General features: G+C 40.0%; 1 protein-coding gene across 12 annotated transcripts in view; it reads left to right on the forward strand.

Annotated features, from left to right (window-relative positions):
• NRXN3 (neurexin 3) overlaps positions 1-25,370 on the forward strand; it is a 1,799,700-nt gene that overhangs the window by 1,623,901 nt on the left and 150,429 nt on the right. For 5 of the 12 annotated variants that reach the window (XM_081510568.1, XM_081510571.1, XM_081510569.1 and 2 more), the window contains 2 exons: positions 663-752; positions 6,320-6,627. In XM_081510568.1, coding sequence (XP_081366694.1) covers positions 663-752; positions 6,320-6,627 — 398 coding nt within the window. The remainder of the gene's footprint in view (positions 1-662; positions 753-6,319; positions 6,628-25,370) is intronic. The other 7 variants (XM_081510570.1, XM_081510578.1, XM_081510572.1 and 4 more) reach the window with 3 other exon arrangements.

Consider the following 25,370-nt stretch of genomic DNA (forward strand, 5'->3'; position numbering starts at 1 on the left):
ATTTACAGATGTTTACTTGGGAGTCCCTCCGATTTTAAAATATGGAACAGATCTGGAGCAAGGGATAGAGATGAAAATATTTCCATGTAGTACTCTACCTATTTTACATAGGCAATGGGATGCAAGGCCCCACTTTATGTAATAAGAAGTCTCCGTTGGCCAGCAAGGCTTAAATTGTCTTCTTTGGCAAGGTAGAACAGTTGCAAACACTTCAAGAGGAGAGTAAGGAAGTCCAGGGAGCCATTCTTTACTGTGTTCTGATAGGATACAGTGAAGTGAGTGTGGAACATGCATGACTAAGACACTGAGGGTCGTGATACTCACAAGTCAAGGGGGTCCTTGTGCCTCCATTGACCCGATCAAGGTATGGTTGGCGAGAGATGGAGAAGAGAGAGGGTAAACCTTTCTGCAAACAGCCACGCCTCTCACGGATGCCCGTCCCCAGCCACTTTTCCAAAATATGATGGAGCACGGCATAGCTAAGAATAACCTGACCTCAAACCTGTCAACCAAGGGCAGAGTGACTTCGACTCCACCTCCACTAAAGATAAATTGCTATCTATCTCTAAAAACTTCATAAAATGCACCAAAAACCTAGGATGTTTTTGAATGACTTATTGACTTTTCAGATTGTTCTTTAAGCTGTTTTTTAAACTTTAAAGGCAACACTGATAATGAACGCTTCCAAATGGTAAAACAGAAAATCCCCTTCAAATATAACCGGCCCGTAGAAGAGTGGCTGCAGGAAAAAGGTAACTGTCGTTAAAACTTTCATTTTAAAATCATTTGACTCTAAACCCTCATTTTTAAAGCCTGCAAATAAATGTTCCTTAAATGATAATCGCCTGCTGCATAAATGACTGTTTTAATTTTCATTATAATTTGTGTCAGCTTCCACCTGCCATATGTTGATAAATCATGCTATAATACATTGCCATTAAAATACAGTTAAAGGGACTAACATCTAGTTTTCTATCAGCATGACAACCACCAACAAGAAATTCCAGGAACCTCTAAAAAAAGAAATGTATTATGGCAATTTAACCACTGCATGACATTATTTGTTAATTTGTTTTAAATTACCTCTTATGCCAGAGCTTTCTAAAGAAATTTCAAAAGAACTTATTAAACTTACATCTTGAGGCTGTTTTGGCTTTGCTATCTGTAGCATGGTTAACATCAGCAACAACAAAAAAATCATAGATTGACTCATAATTTAAACTGCTTAAACAAATGTTATAAGGGGAGCCATGTTCTTTAACATTTGTTTTTAAACAAGAAAAGAAGGAGAAGGGTGAATTTTGCCTTCAGAGTTAAACTTACAGAGGCAACTGTATTTCATAAGAGATTAATGACATCCTAGTTACTGCTGGAAACTAAAAAAAATAAATAAATAAACTTATTCTACACTTCAGTTGTGTGGTACCCTTGTGTATTTGATACTTATGCAACAAAAGTATAAGTAGTTGGCAAATGGAAAGTTAATGGAAGGCAAAACAGCAGTTTCTCATTTGCCAAAGAAAACAACCACTTTGTTAATGAAAGAGGGCAGCGGTTATATGTGATGTTAGAATTTTCTGTGTGGCTCCTCTTCATTGGGAGGTAAACTATTGCCTTTCAATGAAGACTTCCGACTTGAACCAGCCAGTGACTGTTTTTTTTCCTGAGCCAGTAGCTACTCTTCTAGTTTGAGTTTTTTGTTTGTTTGTTTTCTTAAGGAGATCTTAAGTGAGTTTTTAAAATATGTAGAGATTTGATTGAGTTATTTATAAAACGTAATGAGGTATGTTAATATACAACTTAAAAAAAAAAAGACAAAGGACTACTACAGTTGCAAGTTGAGTGAAAACATTCACAACTTTAAACACGGAAAATCCTCACTGAGTCTTAACTGTTTGCCCTGTTTTTAACGTACGTGGTCTAATTAAAAATAAATTAAGAATAACTCTAAAAAGCAAATAATTTTGTTTAGTAATCACCAGCTCATAAAGTCCCTTTAACATTAGAGATGATGATTGCCTCACTTCTTAAAAAGGAAAAGACAATTTAGATGCATGTCTGAGTCTCATGTGCCTGAGAAAATTTTTTTTGTTTCTTTCAATTTTATGTTAATAATATTTTATTTTACTCCATTGCCTTTTGAAGTCTAAGTTCAATAGCATGCCAGGCATTTTCATTTGTATTAATCATTTTAAAGTTATTAGTAGGCTTTCAGTTTTTCTTCCAATAGCATTGTTATCAGTTGGCTTTTACATAGAAGGATGCTTCCAAGCACACAATAGCGGCTGAATGGGTGGGACTGGGTAGGGGTGGTTTCCATGGGAGGAAGGGAGGAATTCCTTTCTGAACTGAATATGTATGTTTATATATGCAAATAATATTGAAAAGAATTCTATGCGAACTAGGGGGTTCTCTCTTCTACATTATTTTAGCCAAAATTACTTTTTAATTTCATTTAGGTAAGTAACATCTATTCATTCTATTGCTTTATCTCTTCCTCAGTCTAGCTAACTTTCCCTTCCAAGAAATAGAAAGTGTATACCAAAAGACCTTGTAAGGACAAGGAGTTAAAAAAGGGTGAATCTGGAAAGATGATTAGGCAGAGGCATTAGTAAGTACTTGGACTGCTCTGTCATTTGGGCAGAAACAGTTGTTTCTGTCACTGGAGAGATGTGAGTCACAGCATTCCCTAGCCTGTTTTCTGGCGCTGTCTGCTATTGACTGACTTTCTGACCTTAGACAATCCACTTAACCTCTCTATATCTCAGATTTCCCATCTGAGGAGAGGAGAAATAATACTGCCTATTCCCCAAGGGTGTTCTGAGGTTTAATTAATTAGTCTTTGTGCAGCACTGACTGGAAACATGCAAAGATTTAATTTGAGCAGTATGTGAACTTGGTGTCCAAATGAGGGAGCATTTAACGACTTCCAAGAGGATGGGCACCCAAAACAAAACACAAAATAACCTGCTACAGAGCCTGTACTGGTACTGTAATCAGATTTTGTATTATTGGTGATAGATTGGAATCCATTATCAGATTGGAATATAGATATAATAGTGGTCATCCCTTATTTAAAAAAAAAGCACGATTGATCATAATGAGTGGCAATAAGGAGACCTGGCACTGATTTTGAGAAATCTTGGGCAGATGGTACAGTGTTCTGTGGTTGGTCCCTTGTATCCTTCACAGGGAGAGGGTAGTGATGATTGTTTCTCACTTATTCACTTACTCCTGCTTCCTTGAGAGAGAGAAATTGATCAGAGGAAAAGATGGCAGAAAACTTGAATATCCCACTATTCCTTTAGTGCCTGCCAACATTACTATTAACCGCCTAATCTAAGGTACAGAGGACTAGGAAAGGGGTTTAGAACATAACAAAAGCAGATCCAGCCAGAAATAAACCCTGAAACAGACAAATAAACAAAGACCCAGATACTTCCTATGGCATGATGGATACCTGAAACATACACACTTCTTCCCTGTTTACCCCAGCAGGGTCTTGTTCTCAAGAAATGATTAGTCATATCTCTCTGTGAAAGCAGGAATAGCCAGAAATGAAGCTGTGGTTTAATTATATAGCCCAGGAAACGTCTTGCCTTGCTCCACACTTGGCTCCATCTTGAACAAGCAGAGACCACTTTTTGGAGGCAACTGGAATAAAGGAGATCCATCATTTCTAGCCAGTGTAATTCAGCTTTGCATTTCAATTCTCTCTGACCTTCCTTTTATTGGTAAGCATAGGCGGAATAACATCACTAGGAAAATAAGATGAAGACCGTTATAGATGTGGAGTACTTCTGGGAATATTAGAAATGCAAAATCTACTGTAGTCAGTTATAACCATCAACGGATCTTCAGTGCTGGGCTATATATTAAAAAGGCAATGAATAAATAAATGGTTTGCCAACAGTGATGTGAATGGAAGGGATATTATGGCATTGGGGCTATCTGGTGCAAGACACTAAACTTTAGCCCTACAGATCTCCCATTAGGCAACTTCTTATTATGTTAAGCTACTCCAAATGCCTATGCAAAGCTGAGAGCATATTTATTCTCTCCTTCCATCATGGCATTTCTTTCAGTAGTAAGCTTAGGGCTCCCAGAAAAAAAGATGTTGTCAAAAAACTAAATAGTAATGAGGCATGAGCCCCAGGCAGTTACCCAGCATTATTGTGCATTGAACTCTTTCCTGCATCTCATATGAGAAATGAGAGATCAAAGAATAGGCAATGATGTGCGTGCACAGGGCACTGTGAAGGAATTGATGGGAAAGGAAATGGAAATCTATTAGATCTATTTGATTAGTCCCTTAGGATCTGGGCAATTTTGTTATTAAAGCCAACAGATTCCATTTCCATGCTCCGCATATTTTTATAGACATTATTTTCACTATAACAAAATTATCTGGCCAATTCTCCATAGTGTAGTGTTTAAAGCTCCCAAAGGGGTATTATTTATAGACCATTCTTGACTAATATGCCCTTAAGAGTTGCGTGATGAGTGGATTGGGCTCTTGTACAAAGAGTTCCCATTGAGTAGAGGTGTTGTCCCTTTTCTACCTCTTCCATTTCACCCATTTTTATACATTGAGAAGGGATTCCACATTAGATCCTAGAAATTCAAGGATACTAATCATTATATAGATTTAAGGGCTTCCCAGGGGGCGCTAGTGGTAAAGAACCTTCCTGCCAATGCAGGAGACATAAGAGGCATGAGTTCAATCCCTAGGTTGGGAAGATCCCTGGAGAAAGAAATGGCAGCCCACTCCAGTATTCTTGCCTGGAGAATCCCATGGACAGGGGAGCCTGGTGGGCTACAGTCCATAGGGTTGCAAAGAGTTGGACATGACTGAAGTGACTTAGCACACACACAGCACATATAGACTTTAAACATCATATACTAATAGTGGTAGAAGTTACGAACCTAGATATCACAGTATGTCTCTATTCCTATTAGAGATAGTAGAGCAAAGATCTCAGTCTTTATAAAAACATACTCCTTTCAATTAAACAGGTGAGTATAATAGAACATGGTTTTCAGCCATTAATAGCTAAAATAAGTCCAGCAAGATTAAAGGATGACTGGAGCATTGTTTGATCACTAACTAAAATGGAGGAAAAATTCAAAAAGGATACACTTAATTCCATTAAAAAAAAGTTTTTCCATCTTTCTCCATATGGAAAAGCAGACAAATAACCTGGAGAAACAATAGAACAGAAGGCTTCGTCCTTCTAAAGGTAGATTTTTCTGGGAAAGATCTCAAGCTTAAGAAAAGCTTTTTAAAATGGGGATAGTTGAGGTGTAAGAGAAGTTGACTTGTACCATTCTCTGTTCTGCCATGATTCCATTCTGATAGTTTTCTGCACACACAGCATAAATGGTTCCCCAAATGGGAACTAACAATAAGGTGAGCTATTGTGTCTTCAACCCATTAACATGCCTGTGTATCATTTTCAGCGGTTTTATGTGTTGCCTTTTTCATTAACACCTATCCCTCCTCTTAAAATTTGTTGATTTCGAATGACGTCATTTTTCTTTCCCCCTTTCTCGCTGACATGATCAATGCCTACTTATTTTCCATACCTTCGAGAGAGATTTAGTTGTGTGACCATGGTCTCTCCCCTTCCCAAATGAATAAAGACAGGAAATGATCTGTCATGAAGTTTATGAAATAGCAAGAATAGATAGAATATTATACATTAGGAAAATTTCTAGGAAATCTTCTATTTCCTAGAGGTGTTTTTTTTTTATAAGTACACAATAGATCCAGATCTCTTAATTAAAATCTAATTTAATTTCAGTTAATTTAATTATCAGACCTAGTTTTTTTAGTTCAGTGTTCTGAGTTACCCCACTGATTTTTTGTTTGCCCTATATAATTCTTCTTCGTCTTCATTATGTTACTTTGTAAGTTAAAAAAGTCAGTACAATAGGTATTTATGATTTATTATTGTAATCACCTGATTTGGTTTGTTTTCTTTTTATGTCATCCACAACTGTATACCCTGGAAGACTGCAATACCACTCATCATTGAAGCAAGATTTCTCCTGCTTCACAATAGAGATTCAATTATTCAGGTTGTCTAGGATATTCAGCTAAACAGCGGAAGAGATAAACATAGGGAAATGTTATTTGCCAATGTCTAGATTGAATTTTTGTTACTTGCCAATACCTATACTGAATTTTTGCTATCCAATTTTCTCCCCTTCAGTTGCTCAAGGAAGCCTGTTTTGATGTCTGGTCCATTCAGACCAGGTAAGGCAAACAGAGAAAAATGTATGGGAATAATGATGTTTCCTCCACCCAACCCACTAGGCCGGCAGTTAACCATCTTCAACACCCAGGCGCAAATAGCTATCGGCGGAAAGGACAAAGGACGTCTCTTCCAAGGCCAGCTTTCTGGGCTCTATTATGATGGTTTGAAAGTACTGAACATGGCGGCTGAGAACAACCCCAATATTAAAATCAATGGAAGTGTCCGGCTGGTGGGAGAAGTCCCATCAATCTTGGGAACAACACAGACGACCTCCATGCCACCAGAAATGTCTACCACTGTCATGGAGACCACCACTACAATGGCTACTACCACAACTCGCAAGAATCGCTCTACAGCCAGCATTCAGGTAAGCCTCTCTCCAACATTTCATTGATTCTGCATCTTTGTCTTTGAGACATTGCTATCATGGTCAGTGTTGCTTTGTAGCTAAAGTGTCTGAATTACTATGTTTGTAGGAAGGATGCCTACAGATGCTCATAGTGGTAACACCCAGGAGTAGAGAAAGACAAAGTAATTGTTAAAGAAATTATAAATGTCTGGTGTGCACGCATGGGTTATTATTCTTATTATATTCATCACTGAAATAGTAAAGCTGTTATTCAAGGTGAGAGATGGAGAACATTTTCACTATGACATACTCTCTTCTCTCATTTTATTACCTTTCTTTTCAATAGCAGAAAAAGAAAAGGAAGAAATGAACATTTGTTATCATAGGAAAGACTATATCCTAGTTAAATTCTATTTGTGTCCTCCTGATGGCTTAGTACTGGGACATGAATTGTTCATTTCTGAGGCCATGGGGTAGCATAAATCAAGGGTAGATGAAACTAAAGTTTCCATCAATCTTTATAAAATGCAATACTTGTATTTCATAAGTGTTGATTAATCACTTATTTTTGGTCTACTTTGTTTCTTTTACATTATGTTGACTAAAATCCTAATTACATTAGCAAATTTGAAGGTCTAAATTTAACTATGTAGGGAGTCCTTAGCTTTTGGTAATGTTTTTGTTTTGTCACTTAAAATTGTAGCCAAGCTAAAGCTTAATGCTTTGCTGATTACCTTGGCTTCTCATAAATCTAGAGATCAGAGGGTAGAAAGTTAGTCAAATTACTAGCCTTAAATGCTCTGGCAAAAAATAAGACATTCCAATTGCTCCTGGGGAATTGACCCCTAGCCTGGTTAGTGTCTGTGGGAGATTCAGTAGATCAGTATTTGTCCTTTCTGTTTCTTGGTTTAAGACATTATCCAGGGATTCAGTTGAGTCTTTGACATCACCTTTCCATTGATCTCACTGGGCACTGTAAACCTAAAGTCAATAATCAATTAAATCTCTGATGCGTTCTCACGCTTCTGAATTAATTTTGTGTGAGTTAGGTGGTGGTAAAATTGTCTTCCTTTTCGCTTGCCTTTGAGTAGACATAGCCAGACAGCTCCTTGCATGATTCCACAGGAACAATTGAAAGCTGATTCACAGATGATGTTATCAGTACAGTTTTATGTGTTTTAGAAAGGCTACTAAGAAGCCGGTTACTTCCACAGTCTTAAGAGTTGCACATGTTGTTACATTCATACCTATGTACATGCTCAAAAAAATAGCTTCTTCTCCACTGATATTAAAGCAATAACTCCTGACACTTCACGGTAGTCACTGAAAAGAAGATAAAAGGCAGTATGTATTTCTGTTATGACTCTCTGTAGCTCGAGAGCAGATCTGTTTATTGTTGGTGAAAAGATAGTTCTGTCTGCACAGGTCTCGTTCTGTTTCTGTCAGAATATATTCCACTAACTCTGTGGGAAGCAGAGGGGCAAATGGCTTTTTCTTCGTAGGAATGGATGGTCCTGTAGTCTTTTCCGAGGCTACATTTTTACTGACCTCAGAAAGATTTAATGTAACATGGGGATTTGGGGACTAAGCCATAATAATGGTCAGTTTTGGGCATTCCCTCCAGGGACAAAGACATAAATGGGAGTAGATTAAGTGAGTATTTGTACAAACTAAGAAAGCCTAGGATAGAGGGTACAAAAGTCTTATAAGTGGTTATGACTCTAGACATCACTGAATCTATTGTCATTTTAGAGGACAACAGCTGTGGACAGCTGGCAGATGTCATCTCTGACAGCCTCCTTTCTGATGTGTCTCTTTTCCTTTAGTCCAGTAGTGATTGGATCACATCGGCATGGCTTTCCTTTTGCTTCTAAAGACAAGGCTATAAAAATGAGTTATAAACCTGTTGATGCTTGTTGTTTTTAAGAGTATATAAAAGCGTAAAGTGCTATTGGAGAAAAGCCAACAGATGAGCAGAATTGGAATAGATTGGAATGAGAGATTTAAAAGCCCCATATTCTTTGTAAAGATTAGCTAAAGGACATAATGATGCCAAGAGTTTTGAACTTTTTGTTTGGCCAACCAGCCATAAGAACTTTGCCTTGGGCTCTGGAAAAACTTAGGATGGACAGCTAGACACTGCTGTGTTTAAAATGGATAACCAACAAGGACCTACTGTATAGCACATGGAATTCTGTTCAATGTTATGTGGAAGCCTGAATGGGAAGGACTTTGAGGGAGAATGGATCCATATATATGTAGGGCAGAGTCTCTTTGCTGTCCACCTGAAACTATCACAACATTGTTAATCAGCTATACTCCAATACAAAATAAAATGTTTAGTGAATTAAAAAAAAAAAAAAAAAAAAGGCTATCAACAGTGAACGCCCACACACATGAACGTCAATTGCCTGCCTGTCTCCAAGTCTGCCCCGATCCTCAGTACATTCCGTAGGTCATGTCAAGCTTGTGTTAGGTCTGTGGACCCAACAACCCTTAGATTCTATCCAGGATTTTAGACAATCTCCAGACTGTAAAGACTTTGAGTGAAGACAGTCACTCTCAGGAGTTCTAATGTGCCCTGTGTGAGCCAGCTAATTTTCCTGGATGAAATGGATTCATAAAGATTTGATCTCTGAGTAGCACTGAAACATACATTACCATATGTAAAATAGATAGCCAGGGGGGATTTGCTGTATGATGCAGGGACCTCAAATCCAGTGCTCCCTGACAATCTAGAAGGGTGAGATGGGGTGTGAGATGGGATGGAGATTCAAGAGGGAGGGGACATATGTGTACCTCTGGCTGATTCATGTTCATGTATAGCAGAAACCAACACAATATTGTAAAGCAGTCATCCTCCAATTAAAAATAAATGAATTTAATTTTAAAAATTTGATCTCTAAGAAATCTTCAGGAAAAGAAAGAGGTGAGGAAGACTGGATTTCATGTCCATAGATTCATCATTCATGATTTCACCCATGTGTGAAATCTTACAGCCATTTCCAAGTGACTCTCTATTCTGTCCTCCTTGGCTTTGATAATATTGCTAGAGTAGAGTTGCTCTAAAATTTGACTCTTCCAGGAGAAACAAAATAAGCATGTGCATTCACAAGTATAAATATCTGGTTATTTAAAAATCCACTGGTTATTTCTTTAAGTGTAAGGTAAAAAAAATCATTTGAAAACAATTAATTTCTAAAAGACCTTGGTTAATGTTGATTTCAGATCAAAGGAAAACTGCGAAGTGCTTTTAGTGATGCTCTTAGCCATGTGTGAAGGTGAACAAAGACTTTTTGAACTGATGGCCCTCTAATGCTCCAGCCTCCTGGAAATAATTAGCATTTTGATCTTTCTAATGCATTAGTGTGTTACAAAATACTTGTGAATTACATGGACTATGTTCAGTTACTCACAGCTATGGTGCCAAGCATTAAGTCTTTACCTTACATTAAGAAGGATGTCTCTGGTTATTCCCCTGATTGAAAAAGGGAGTTAAGGTTGAGAGAAGAGGTGGGTACATTGAGAAAGCGAATGGATTGGTGATAATTCTCAAATAAAGATCTGGTGCTTAGTAGGTGCTCAATAAACATTTGTTGAGTATATCTGAAAACAAGATAAGCTTTATGATGTATTTTATCATTTAACAATCAGAAGTGACATGGCTTATGGAAGATTTTCCCTCTAAGATGATCACTGGGCTTTGGACAATTAATTTAAATTGTCCAAAAATTTTTTTTCCCCCTAGTGGTAAAACTAGAGAAGACTGATGAAATGCATGTACTTGAAGTCAAATTATGTGAGTTTAGAATCTAGTTTCCTCTTCATATTAGCTAAGTGACCCTGGGGAGGTCACATACCTTGTGGTTACCTAGCTATGGAAACAACCTGTCATCATTTGGTAGCTTAAAACAATGATGTCATTAGATCTCACAGTTTTATGGGTCAGAAATTGGGGCAGGGCTCAGCTGGCAAACACTGAAGGCCAAAGGAGAAGGGGGCAGCTGAGGATGAGATGTTTAGATAGCATCACTGACTCAATGGACGTGAATTTGAGCAAACTCTAGGAGATAGTGAAGGACAGAGGAGATTAGTGAGCTGTCCATCGGGTTGCAAAGAGTTGGACACAACTTAGTGACTGAACGACAGCAAAAACAGCAAGGGAGTTCTTCTGCCTCACGTGGAACTGGCTGAGGTCACTCAGTGGCTACTCTTGGCTGGAGGGTCTGGCTTCACATATGCACCTGGAGCCTTGGTGGATGAACAGTACTGGACTCAGTTGTGAACATTTCCCTCTCCGTGTCTCTAGGACTCCTTTCATGGAGGCTTAGGTCTCGTGGAGGGAGTTTTCCAAGTCTTGGATACATGGAGAAAGGAGCAAATCTCAGGTTGGTTGAATGTCCAAAGCTAAATTCATTGAAAGGACTGATGTTGAAGCTGAAACTTCAATACCTTGGCCACCTCATGCAAAGAGCTGACTCATTTGAAAAGACCCTGATGCTGGGAAAGATTGAGGGCAGGAGGAGAAGGGGACGACAGAGGGTGAGATGGCTGGATGGCATCACCGACTCAATGGACATGAGTTTGGATAAACTCCGGGAGTTGGTGATGGACAGGGAGGCCTGGCGTGCTGCGATTCATGGGGTCGCAAAGAGTTGGACATGACTGAGCGACTGAACTGAACTGAAATTGACAGTCAGAGGTGATGATTCCTAGAGAGACAGCCAAGTTGAACTAGAACAGAGAGTGTATAGAGGAGGGTTGGTGGGAGATCAGAGACTCAGATTCTGAGTGTCTTGGCCTAAAACTACCTCACACAGAAGAGGTCCTAGAGGGGAGAGCTAGATCCGGTTCCCTGTGGGTTTCACTACCAGAGATGCCCCAGAGATCATGCAGGCACGTCCATTACCTGACATCTGACCCCAGTGCTGGTGAGTGACTATTGTGATAGGTCAGTTTCTAAAATGGAAAAGTTCAGTTCAGGCTACGCTGACATTCCTGAATCTTCAATCAGGACAGAAGGTAAAAGTGAGAAATAAAAGTCTTTTAGGGATCACTGTCAGCCACCAGGACCAAAGTGTTCTTGCAAGAGAGGAAAGGGCCAAGAGGAAAATACTTCCAAGAATAAGGTGTATTCTCTTCCCTTCAGTGCTCTAAACCAAGTTATTAGTCAAGAAAGAACTCAGTGTGTTCTGTGCAAATCACCATTTGGAATTGTTTTTAAGCTACTAGCAGGAGACTGATCGTGACCCACTTTTTCTGAACTGGGCATTGGTAAAGTCACCTTGACATTGGCCAGGGCTGCCTGACACCAGAAAATTACCAGAAAATCACAACACTCAGCATGGACTGGAACTACTCCCAAAAAACAATAGAAATGAAAGATGTAAAAGCTTTACGAGATTTCATTCTTATCTCGAACTCACAAGTATGGCGGGAAAAATGTGGACCACTTTCAAAAATTGCAGAAGGCAGCCACAGTTTTTCAGGTTTTGTAACAATACCTTCATGGAAAGCCCTCCCTGTGGTCTGCTTTTATGCTGGGGACAGTCAGAAGCACTCTCAGCCTTGATATTACTTATGGCAAAACAAAACAAGGCAAAACTTGTGATTAAAAAGTTGATCCTTTACATGTATGTGTATGGCTGAGTCACCTTGCTGTTCTATTGCTAAAACTATTACAATATTGTTAATTGGCTCTACTCCAATATAAAATTAGAAGTTAAAACAGACAAAAAATCAGCAGGCTGACCTGGCAAAAAAAAAGAAAAAACAGTTGATCTTTCTCACTGCATGTTCCTGATGGAGTCCCAGTGTGCTGAAGGGAAGAGAGAGCAGTTAGAGTCAAAATTTCTAGTTGGACTCTACGTTATTCCAGTTTTGTAGCTATGTATCTCTGGATGAGGTGATTAGCCCATCTAAACCTCAGTTCTATTATCTATAAAATGGGCTCAACAGCATCTTTACCATAGGCTTCTTGTGAGTAATAAATACAGCCAGATGTGGAAAGAACTTAGGCCATGCCCTATTCCATAAGTTTTCTCTAAATGCTAGACATTGAGAAAACCACTTCAACCCAAGAGACTCTCCCAGGACTCACAGATCCTCATAGAGCTTAGCCTCCCTGTATGGTTGGATAAGCACGAAAACAATTTTGTCTACACTCACACAAACCCATTATTACCCGGAATTTCCTGTAAGGGTTTCCGATTGAATCATAGCCTGAACTCATCAATTAGAAGGAATTTATGGAGTGGGAGTTAGCTGAGTGGTTATTACATACAAAGCTTTTTGTTAGGACGAAGCGTGTGAAGCTGCCAGTTTTGTAGGAGCAGAGTGGTCGGATATCAGCAACTTCATGTGGTTCCACAAATACATGACACATTCATTTTCAGTATGTTGTTATCCACAGGGTTTTGAGATTCTGGCTGGAACAGGTTTCTGAAGGGTCTTTGAATAATCAGACTGTCTTGGATTGGGATACAAGATGCATCTACCTTATTCCAAATACCATGCTCTAATAGGAGGTAAATTATGTTATACTTAACCCCCAAATTACCCCTCTGGGCCCCTCTACCTTTTCCCTGCTGCCATCAGCTTGATAGGAGTGAGACAAGGAGTCCACACAGTTTTCCATTCCTCGCTTTAACCAGGAGACAACAGAGCCTCCGGGGGAAGTTTATTTTAGGATCAGGGCTCAACTAATATTGATTAACGGCCTTGCATAACGTGGGGCTCCAGGGCTCATTCCTTTCCTGCCAAGCCTCATAACTGGGGGAAGCAATGAAGATTTGTCTGTCTAATTAGACTTTAGCTGCCAGCCAAGAAATACCTTCTGTTTCCTCTTTACCCTCATGCAGGTACTTTCTTTTCTCCTCTTGGAGAATACTTGGAGAGGGAGGAAGGAAATGGACTCTAATTTACTCATTACCTAGTAGAACTCTCCAGTGACATTTTCTCTCTGGAATTGAGTAGTTCTAATGGGGAAAAAAAAGGAACTTGATGGGTTTACCTACCTCTTAAAGACTTAGGTGTGCAGTACAAATAGATCAGTTATTCCCAAAGCTGAAAAAGTCCCTGAAAGGATCTCTGAGAAGGTCCTCAGCACACACAGGCAGGAACTCTGCAAGATGCTCAGATAAGTTGTAGAGATGCTCTTCTGATTAGCATGTAATATTTATAGGGCAGAATCTCTGACCAGAACTGCGAATAAAGCACTGGATCTTATTTTTAGCCATCTGATTAGCTGAGAGGGAGGCGCAGTCAGCTCTTGGCTACTCACTATGGGGGTCGTCAAATGTTTCTTTCTTCTTTTTGTAGTTGCATGATGTGGGATCTTTAGTTGAGGCATGCGAACTCATAGCTGCTGTGTGTGATACCTAGTTCCTCCACCAAGGATCCAACCCTGACCCCTCCATTAGGAGCATGGAGTATTAGCCACTGGACCACCAGGGAAGTCCCCCAAATGTCTCTAAAGCTCTAAGTGATTGTCCATTCACCTAACAGACTACTTGGCCGAATAGTAAAGCCTGTATCCTTACTGTGTGCCATATGGATCTCCTCCCTGCTTGCTCTCTCTCTCTCTCTCTCTCTCTCTCTGACGTGTTTTCTACCATCTTGCTCCAGGCACACAGGTCTTCTTGGTCTTCCTTGAACTTAGATCCAGGAGAAGGGAGAGATGAGTGAGGGTCATGCAGTTGCAGAGTCTGATCTTGTCTCTATTTAACATGTTGATTTTTTGCTGATCAAGGATTTTTTTTTTTTTTTTGCATTGATGCTGACTTTCAGTTCAGTTCAGTTGCTCAGTCGTGTCCGACTCTTTGTGACCCCATGAATCGCAGCACACCAGGCCTCCCTGTCCATCACCAACTCCCAGAGTCTACCCAAACCAATGTCCATCGAGTTGGTGATGCCATCCAGCCATCTCATCCTCTGTCGTCCCCTTCTCCTCCTGCCCCCAATCCTTCCCAGCATTAGGGTCTTTTCCAATGAGTCAGCTCTTCACATCAGGTGGCCAAAGTTTTGGAGTTTCAGCTTCAACATCAGTCCTTCCAATGAACACCCAGGATTGATATCCTTTAGGATGGACTGGTTGGATCTTCTTGCAGTCCAAGGGACTCTCAAGAGTCTTCTCCAACACCACAGTTCAAAAGCATCAATTCTGCGGTGCTCAGCTTTCTTCACAGTCCAACTCTCACATCCATACATGACTACTGGAAAAACCATAGCCTTGACTAGACAGACTTTGTTGGCAGAGTAATGTCTCTGCTTTTAAATATGCTATCTAGGTTGGTCATAACCTTCCTTCCAAGGAGTAAGCGTCTTTTAATTTCATGGCTGCAATCACCATCAGCAGTGATTTTGGAGCCCCCCAAAATAAAGTCTGACACTGTTTCCACTGTTTCCCCATCTATTTGCCATGAAGTGATGGAACCAGATGCCATGATCTTAGTTTTCTGAATGTCGAGCTTTAAGCCAACTTTTTCACTCTCCTCTTTCACTTTCATCAAGAGGCTCTTTAGTTCTTCTTCACTTTCTGCCATAAGGGTGGTGTCATCTGCATATCTGAGGTTATTGATATTTCTCCCAGCAATCTTGATTCCAGCTTGTGTTTCTTCCAGCCCAGCGTTTCTCATGATATACTCTGCATATAAGTTAAATAAGCAGGTTGACAATATACAGCCTTGACGTACTCCTTTTCCTATTTGGAACTAGTCTGTTGTTCCATGTCCAGTTCTAACTGTTTCTTCCTGACTTGCATACAGGTTTCTCAAGAGACAGGTCAGATGGTCTGGTATTCCCATCTCTTTCAGAATTTTCCACAGTTTATTGTGATCCACACAGTCAAAGGCTTTGGCATAGTCAATAAAGCAGAAATAGATGTTTTTCTGGAACTCTCTTGCTTTTTCGATGATCCAGCGGATGTTGGCAATTTGATCTCTGGTTCCTCTGCCTTTTCTAAAACCAGCTTGAACATCTGGAAGTTCACGCTGACTTTAAAGTTCATGCTGGCTTTAAAACATTGCAATTTAGTACTGTTTGATGATGAAGTTTGAGGCCATTCCTTTCAACGTTACACAATAGATGAATGCCTCTCCTCAGTCCCAGCCCTGCTTGAATGTTGCAAGCACGCCTGTGGCATTTCCCTTGCAGTTTCTTCTGCCTGGAGCAGCTCTTCCCAGTGATTGCATGACTCACTGCCTTACTCTGTCCAGACTTCTGCCCATATGGCACTTTCTGGAGCGGCCTTCCTTGACCATCCTCTGTAAAATAGCACTCCCCTCCCTGTCGCCTTCTGCTTCGTGGTCTCTCAGAGCAGTCATCTCTACCTGGCATGATATCACACGTTTGCTTTGTCATCTCTATTTGGTGAAATGTGAGTTCTAGGATGGCAAGATATTCGTTTCCGACGCTATCAGGGCACAGAGTAAGCCCTCGCTCAGTATTGCTTGAGACAGATAGATGGACAGCAATCCACTAGCACCTTTTCAGGGAGTACACAGGTCTCATGATGCTCACAAACTGAATCCCGCTTCCAAGCACTATCCCCTGGCTCTCTGATGAGGCTCAGCAGTAGGAATGGTAGTCAGCAGCGGTTGGATTGTTTGTGTGTTTGTGGGATGGAACCAGTGCCCTCTGCAGTGAAAGCACGAAGTCCTAACTACTGGACCAACAGGAGATGCCCTCAGCAGCAGCTTTGCTGCTCTGAACTCCTTGCCTTGTACAGTTGCTGAGTCTTATCTTATCTCTGTTTAACATGCTGATTTTTTGCCCTTCAAGAAATCCAAAGAATAAGAGTCCAGAGATGCCTCCTTGTATCTGGTATGCAAGATTGTTCTTGTTGATTTCTGGTCTTAAATTCTCTTTCCTTAGAACTTATTTGCCATCCTAATAGCAAAGGCAGTTTCTAGCATTTAGAGTTTTCAAAGCAATTTTGAAAATGTAATCTCACCCACTTTCCCTGTCCGATTTGTTTGCCATATTCGTTTCCCAAATTATTTAATCCTTAATTTTCCTAAAACCTACCTTTCTATATATCAGCAAATAACTATATTAGCGGACTGCTGCTTCTACTCTGTTCTATTGGTATGGATAGAGAATAACCAACAGCTAATTTACCTAGTTGTGCATATGTGGGTAGGAGTCTTCTATGTACTTTAAGTTACTTTTTTTGTTTTTCTCTAATAACTAAGTTTATGATTCAGACAGTAAAGAATCTGCCTGCAATGCAGGAGACCTGAGTTTGACCCCTGGGTTGGGAAGATCCCCTGGAGAGGGGAATGGCTACCCACTCCAGTATTCTTGCCTGAGAAATCCCATAGACAGAGGAGTATGGTGAACTATAGTCCATGGGGTTGCAAAGAGTCGAACACGACTGAGCGATTAACAACGACAGCAAACAGCCAAGTATGTTATGAAAGTGAAAGTGTTAGTTGCTCAGTCGTTTCTGACTCCTTGCGACCCTGCCAGGCTCCTCTGTCTGTGGGATTCTCCAGGCAAGAATACTGGAGTGGGTTGCCATTTCTATCCAACTCTTTATTCCTGGTCTTGACTCTATGATTTATGTGGCTGCATAGTTTGTGATCCTTTGAAAAGAAGATTTTGGAAGATACTATGAGAAGTCACTAGATTGAGAGAAGGAATAATCTCTACGTAGCTCCTCACTCAACATTCATGCCCTGGCACAGTGCCAGACCCAAAGTGGAGCTCAATCAATGTTTGTTGAAAGAAAGGAAACTGCATTAAGTGAATGAATGCTTATCTGCAGAGGGAAGAAGCAGATGAGGGGGCAATGTTATTGATGTTCAAGGTCGACAGAGACAGCTGTGAGAAAGCAGGCTGGTACAAAGGAAAGAGAGCTGGGAAGCAAGAGTCAGGAGACTTCATTTGTAGAGAAAATGGTTAAAACCATGACTCAGGGTGGGCTTTCATTTATCAGCTTTGGGATTTGGCTAGGTTGCTTCTTGAAGCTTAGTTTTACCACCGACATATGGAGATGATAACACTGACTTCATGGATAGGTTACAATAATACAAGTCAACAGCGTCAATTGGTGCAACTCAACAGATTGCTGTTGTTGTTATTTTAAATGGGATTTTAATTCAGGTCTCTTTGGCATCTAACTTTTGGTTATTATTCTTTAATAAGCCATTTGGCCTATGACAGGGCAATTAGCTTCCTTAGGTCTCCACTCTTTTCTCAGCTAACAAATATAAGGGTAGATTCACATGGTCTCCAATATCTTCATTTTCCTAACAGTAGTGAACATGGCGTCTTGCGCATCCAGTGACAGCAAATGGATGGACAAATGAATTAGGGGGTGGAGGAGAAGAAAAGTTGAGAAGAAAGCAGAAAGCAAGCAAAAATACTCTGTAATCATGTAGCTTTAAGAACAATCTGTCCATTTCCTGGATTGGATTGCTCAGGTTGAGAGAAATGCATAGGATATCTTTAATCTAATTCAAATTATAATGCAAAAATTGATTTATTTTTGAACCCTACCCCTCCCTTTGCTGAAAGCTTTCAGAAAGAGTTCCACAATGACTACCTCTATGTAGAGGATAAAGCACTTAATAAATGTCTCTTGAGTTGTCGAAAAGAATCAATGATTCCAGTTTAAGCTAAGGTCCAAGAATTCTCTTTTTCTCTGAAAATGCATCTCTTTCTATTTATATATGAAAGAGAAATGACTTTAAGCAGCAATCATTGCTAGCCAGGCTTCAAGATGGATATTTCCATTCTGCCTTTGACAAGGCTGTAGGAGGGATGGGATGTGCTTTCATATCTTCCTGGTGTATGTTTGAATGATTGTAAAAATTAGAAACACACTGAGGCTGTTATGACAACCCTGCCTTTTGAAACCTTCTAATTAAAGCCTTGGGTTGTCTAGAGAGCTCGTTCTGTTAGCTAAATGGAGAATGTAAGGTTCTCCTGTTTTGTTTTGTTTTTTCCATCATCTAGGATGAAATGTCTGGGGAAATAAATGTACACCATATCTGTGGTGGCCAGCAGTCACTGAGAGAATTACTTGGTAGAAGTTTGATTGACTTATGTATATAATGTGGCCTCTTCTATCTCTCATTTTATCTGCATGTGTGTGTGAGAGAGAGCGAGAGAAGATGCTCACGTGTGTTCACATGTACCAGCTAGAACAGTGAAACTTACATGTTCTGAAACTTACATGTATGCAGATCACTTGGGTGATGTGATTAGCGAGCAGACTCTGAGTCCATTCTAGGCAGGGCTAAGATCAAGCTAAGATAACATCACTGACTCAATGGGCATGAATTTGAGCAACCTCCAGGAGATAGTGAAAGACAGAGGAGCCTAGCGTGCCACTGTCTGTGGGACTGCAAAGAGTTGGACACGACCAAGCCCCTGAACAACAACAGGATCAAGCTAGCTAGCTCCCAGTGACGTCAGGCTCATGGATCTCACTTTCTGGAGCAAGGATCTAGTAGGTATTTATAGTTCTTTGTTGAATGGTAGTAGCACCTGTTTATCTATCTCCTCCTCTGGTCTCCCCAAACTTAATTCAAGGCTCGTCAAAACAGGAAATCTTGTTAACCTGCAGCATTATGTAAGGGAAAGAGACACTATCCATCTGAGGATTCACCAAGAAAAATATATCCCATCAGACAGTCCTGCTCCTGGTTCCACTGACCCCCCTCCTGGCCTTTCCTCTGCTACATACCCTCAAGGCAGATGCGAAAAAAAAAGTAAGTAGAATTTAACTTGTCACAATATGTATCCCCGTTTCTGAGAGGTGACCTCCAATGAAAGCAGAAGGACATGAATGATTTTAATCCACAGTAACAATGGGAAACCAGGCTTGACCATCCTGAGTGGTCTAAATATATGAAATGACAGATTTTTCTCCTCCGCCTCTTCACGTCCTCCTCCCAGATAGTGAGCGAGACACGTATACATGCACACACAACCCACACTATAATGCACAATGAAATTTCACCCGGCCTTTATCTCCGAGCTGCTGTTCTGATGATTAATGCCCCGTTGGTTGGGAAGCTATTCCACTGAAGAAAGACAAGGAGAGGGGAAGACACATGAAATATATCTCTGAGGCCATTTCTCATTATTATTATTATCATTATTAGCTCCTTACTGCCCTATCTATCCTGTTAGAGAATGCTTGATCTATTGGAAAGGGGGAGGGGATGACATTTGAAAGAGGATTTCACGAGGGAGAAACGAACAAGGACAAAGATAGAAATAGACACTTTTTACTAACGAGGGCTGTCCTGGATGGGGTTTGGTGGTGGTCATCATTTATTTTTGGTTCTGTTTGTTAATTCTGTTATTTTTATTGTTTTCATTTTAAAGCCAAATATAATAGATGCCTCCATCTGTGTCTCCTGTTCTTTTTTTTTTCCCCTCCTAGGCATTTATTTATGCATATGTTCTTTTGTCTTTATTGAGTCTCTTGTCTGCAAGAATCAATATAATATAACATATGCAAATGTTATTCCTGACCACTTATGCAAAAACTGGACAGAATAATTTCATTGCTCTGTGACTCCCGTAATACAATTGTGTCCGTATCCTGGTTGATTTCAAGTTTCTGAAAAGGCTACTTTTAAAAAAATAACTCTATGTATGTATTGTATAAGCTACAGTGTCTGATTCTCTCCTGTTTCTCTTTCAAAGAAAGAATGATTGCTAAGTAATTTCTGGCTCTGTCATTTAGGTAGACCACATAGCAGTGGTCCTTGTGGGAAAGATGGAACCATAAAAAAAGCACTGTTACAACACATGTGTCTACTGATAAAATGGCAGATTCAATGACCTAGACAGAGAGTACTATCATCTGATTTAGAAAATGCTCTTTCCAAAGTTGAGTTTATAAGGACATAAAATATTTAACTATGGTACCCACATGTGACTTCAATTTTAGTTGGATTTATATTCAATTAACAAATGTTTTAGTAAATTGAGTGATAATATGGGTCACACACCTTTCTAAGCATTTTGGTTATAGAAATACACAAAACAGACAAAAAAAAAAATCTCTCTTCTCTGGGGCATATATTCTGTTACTAAGTATGGGGCAGCTTATGAGTACCAGACCCTGATGCTGGGAAAGATTGAAGACAGGAGGAGAAGGGGACAACAGAGGATGAGATGGTTGGATGGCATCACCAACTCAATGGACATGAGTTTGAGTAAACTCTGGGAGTTGGTGATGGACAGGGAGGCCTGGCGTGTTGCTGTCCATGGGGTTGCAAAGAGTTGGACACAACTGAGCAACTGAACTGAACTGAACTGAATGAGTACCAGGCTTTGGAGAAACCAATGATGAAGTAAATATGAAAGTGAAAATTGATCAGTCGTATCTGACTCTTTGCAAAGAGAAGTAAATATATTTCTGTCTTAAATGAACCCATAGTCCGGGAGCACTCTTAAATATTGGCTAAAGTTGACCAGACTCATTTTTAGGTCAGCTTTCTACAGAAACTCTAGCACACTGAACTGCTATTACAATTGCAGGGGCAGCAACTGTCTGTGTTTATACAGGTTAACTCAACTGAAGAATGACAAAGAATAATGTCTTTAATTTCTACTCAAACGAGAAAAGCAAGTTTCAAACGTGAACAGTCTCTCTTTGACTAACAAAGATGGCAATCATAAATCTTGTTAAAATAAAATTGTTGTGTTTGAAATGTGTTTTTGTCTCAAGGACTAAGTCTATAATATTTATTGCAAATATTTTATTAGTTTGAGATTAGAGTCTCATAGAATGTTCATATTCAAAGAATCTCAGATACTGTCTAATTTTTAGTTCCACACAATGTGTAGAACTCTAGAGATGAGCCAACCTGGTTTCATCAGTCAAAGCCATCTGTCCAGGGGAAAATTACTTGCCCACCTTTTGTAATTTAGACAATAAGCATTAGAAATTCCCTGGTGGAACATGTATATTATCATATGTGAAACAGAACACCATTCCATGTTCGATGCATGAGACAAGGGCTCAGGGCAAGGGCAATGGGATGACCCAGAGGGATGGGATGGGGAGGAAGGTGGGTGGGGGGTCCAGGAAGGGGAACACATGTAAACCCATGGCTGATTCATGTCAATGTATGGCAAAAACTATTACAATATTGTTAAGTAATTAGCCCCCAACTAAAATTAAAAAAAAAAAAAAAAAAGAAATTCCCTGGTGGTTTAGTGGTTAGGAATTGGCACTTTCACTGACAGGGCCCAGGTTTGATCCCAGGTTGTGGAACTAAGATCCCACAACCTGCACAAAGCAGCCAAAAGATAAATAAAATAAACAATGAACATATATTAATTTGATGCTTTCATTTAATTTATCTAAATAATGCATCTACGTAACTTAAAACTTCACATAACACCTAAACTCCCATTAACTACAGGGCAGAGGCATCATTACTTCAGCTGCTAGGAGTGGTAGCTGCTGTATTTTTAATAAATATTTCAATAGGTATATATTATATCTGAATTTACTATCAATGCAAAATTCCAGCAAGAATTATTATACTACCAACTCCTTTTGTATACTGAGACAAAGCTTTCCTTAGGGTCCTCTATTTTTGTGGGTTTTCTTTTTCTTTTTTGCTTTCCCTCATATAATATTCTCTAGCCATCTCAGAGAGCATAGGAATTAAATAATACATATAAGTGCTTTGAGTATTTTGCATTCAGAAATGAGCATAGCTGTCTCTTCCTTCACGCCAGCCGCTTATATTTTTGAAATGAGCAAGGATTAGAATAGTCACTTTGGAGTTTTTATGCTATGCAATGTCAGACAATGTGTTTGCATGCCACTGGGTTCCATCATACAGTGTTTGGTGATAAAGTCTATTCACTTGGCTCTCAGTTTCTTTCGGCTTTATCACTAATATATTTATTAGCTTTCCTTTACATGTGCAAGTTGATGTAGATACTGTAGAAAAAGAATCACACCACATATTCCTTGCAACTCAAGAAGAATAATACATTCTAAGAGGACAAATGAATCTCTACCAAAAAAAAAAAATCAGTGAATTCATGTTGGATGTTCCCTAGTGGCTCAGACAGTAAAGAATCTACCTGCAATGCAGGAGACCTGGGTTTGATCCCTGGGTCAGGAAGATCACCTGGAGAAAGTTAAGTGGCAGTGCACTCCAATATTCTTGCCTGCAGAATTCTATGGACAGAGGAGCCTGACAGGCTACAGTCCATGGGGTCACAAAGAGTCGGAAACGACTGAGCAACCAACTCTTTTCACTTTCACTTTCTTCATATATGGATATAGACACTGGAAATAGGATTTGATCAACTAATTATACTAAGTATGAGCCAAAGATTACATCTGTTGGAGGAGAAAAGATTGGAGGCCAGTGTGAGAAATCACAAGTAGGAGGTTTCAGGGGAAATTTAAGTGAAGTTGGTGAGGCTGTTCCCAAGGTTATCTCTATAGGGACTCATTGCTATCAACATTGCCAACCAGTAAACAAAGATTGCTAGAGGCTCTGAAGTAGATCAAAATAGTTGAAGAAGAGGATAATAACAAAATCTACTCCCAAAGCCGTACTGAAAATGCCATGCAGCCATACAGAGAGCACCTATAAAATGTTCTTTTGACTCCAATAGCTACGGGGTAATTCATGTTTTTTTAATGTAGAGGATTTGGGGTGAATGTCTAGACAACTTCTTTTTGCTATGTTGTACTCAGCAACATGCATAATAATAACTAGAGGGAAATTTAGATTATATAAAACAGTGCCACTCAAGTCACTGATGTGAGGGGGATTAAGGTGTGATTGTGCTGTCTCTCCCCCCTTCATTTTCAGTAAACTACACTCTTTTGGGTTTCTTCCTCATCCTCGTAGGTATTTTTATAAGAGAGTTTTCCTCTTTCTTCTGTTGTAAACATTTTTCCCATCTCAACATCCTTTTTAAATTCAAGAAACATTTTCCTTTGCAATGTACAATGAAAGGCGATTATGTTAGAAAATATCCGAGAAAGCTTTGTCGTGTCTGATGGTGTTAAATCATGTTGTGTCCTAAAGAGCTCGGTAAATGAGGCCGAGGGAATGATTTGACAATTGAACAAGGCTTCGGTCTCCTCTCCCAGCCTCCCCCAAAACTCCCTGAGGACAGAGAGACTCACATGATGGGTGAAAGTATCTTTCCTTTAAAGGACTCTGGAGATTCTGGCAAACCTTATTTTGGGTTTTGCTTGCAAGGCAGAGCCAGCATTTGCAAAGGGGGTCTTTGTAGTCTTTTTTTTTTTTCTTTCCCTGCATTTAATTTGAATTCAAGATGGTGTGAGGGAATTAAAAGAGGAAGATTAATTGCTCAGCAGTTACTAGCTACTGCCTACTGTATGGAAGGATTGGCATAGGGGCAGAAGGGTGAATAAGACAGATATATGCTACCTGTCTTCATGGAGCTTACCTAGCAGGAAGAAGGCATAAAACAAACTAATTTCACAAGCAACTATTTAATCACAAGATGAGCTCAGTGAAGGGGAGCAAGCTGCTAAGAAAGCTGAAGGGGATCTGAGCTAACGTTCTGATGGGGCAAGAGTTTCTTGAGGATGCAGTGTAGCAGCTGCACTGTTCAGGATGAGAAGTTAGGGAATCAGGGGAGGAGAACAAGGCAAAGTGTTGTAACCCAAGAGAAGAGCCTGTGCTAAGGCTTTGCTGTAGGGAGCATGCTGTATCACGTTTCAGGTTTTAAGTCTACAGTTTCGCTCTAAAGTCTTGAAACATACCAGATCTGACCATGTTAACTGACCAGGAGGCCACCCATAAGGAACCCCACAGGATGAAGCACCATCAACTACCATGACAGAGTGATGCGGGGCTGGTTTGAATGAGTTTCCAAAGCTGGATTGAATGGCAGAGCTGTGTTGAATGGGCTTCGTAGTCTCCTGTGTTGAACCCTCTAGATTTCTGGTTGCATGGTGTTCCATGGTTTCCTCAGTGACAATCGGAGATACAAATAATTTAGGCCAAAGCCTCACAGATACATATGTAAGAATGGATACAAATGCATGAATACACTGTGCTTAGCGCAGTTATGCCCAATGCATTGAACTATATTTGCTGAAGAGTGACCATACACATTGAACAGATCATCTGATTGTCACAGATGTCATGTTGTAGACCCTCATATATTGTAAAGTCAAGAAACTATCTAGTTGGGAATTTTCCTGGTGTTCCAGTGGTTAGGACTTGGCGCTTTTACTGCTGAGGGCTCAGATTCAGTCCCTGGTTGGAGAACTAAGATCCCACAAGCGAAACAGTGCAGCCAAAAAACAGGAACAACAACAAAATTAGTATGTGTGTGTATCTAGGTTTCCAGACTTTACAGCCATCCTATATGTCACCTCCTTGTTTCTTTAATAGAACACTAGTAACCGGGAATCAGTAGTTCGAAAACATCTAACTCTTCTTCCTGGGACTTCCCAGATGGCTCAGTGGTAAAGAATTGACCTGCCAGTGCAGGAGACACAGGAGACGCAGGTTCGATCCCTGAGTTGGGAAGATCTCCTGGAGAGGGAAATGGCACCCCACTCTAGTATTCTTGTCTGGAAAATCTCATGAACAGAGGAACCTCGGGGGACAGTCCAAGGGGGTCACAAAGAGTCAGATACGACTTAGCGACTGAACACACACACAATTCTTCTTCCTCCTTTCTTATGCTTTGTCTTGGTGGTCTTTGGTTTTGTTTTGTTTTTTCTTAGTGGAAACTGTGAAGCTCAGTGGAAGTTTTCCTGCAGTTTGATTACC

The sequence above is a fragment of the Giraffa tippelskirchi genome, chromosome 7, assembly GCF_054371585.1.
Source record: "Giraffa tippelskirchi isolate mGirTip1 chromosome 7, T2T-mGirTip1v1.2.pri, whole genome shotgun sequence".
Lineage (NCBI taxonomy): Eukaryota > Metazoa > Chordata > Mammalia > Artiodactyla > Giraffidae > Giraffa > Giraffa tippelskirchi.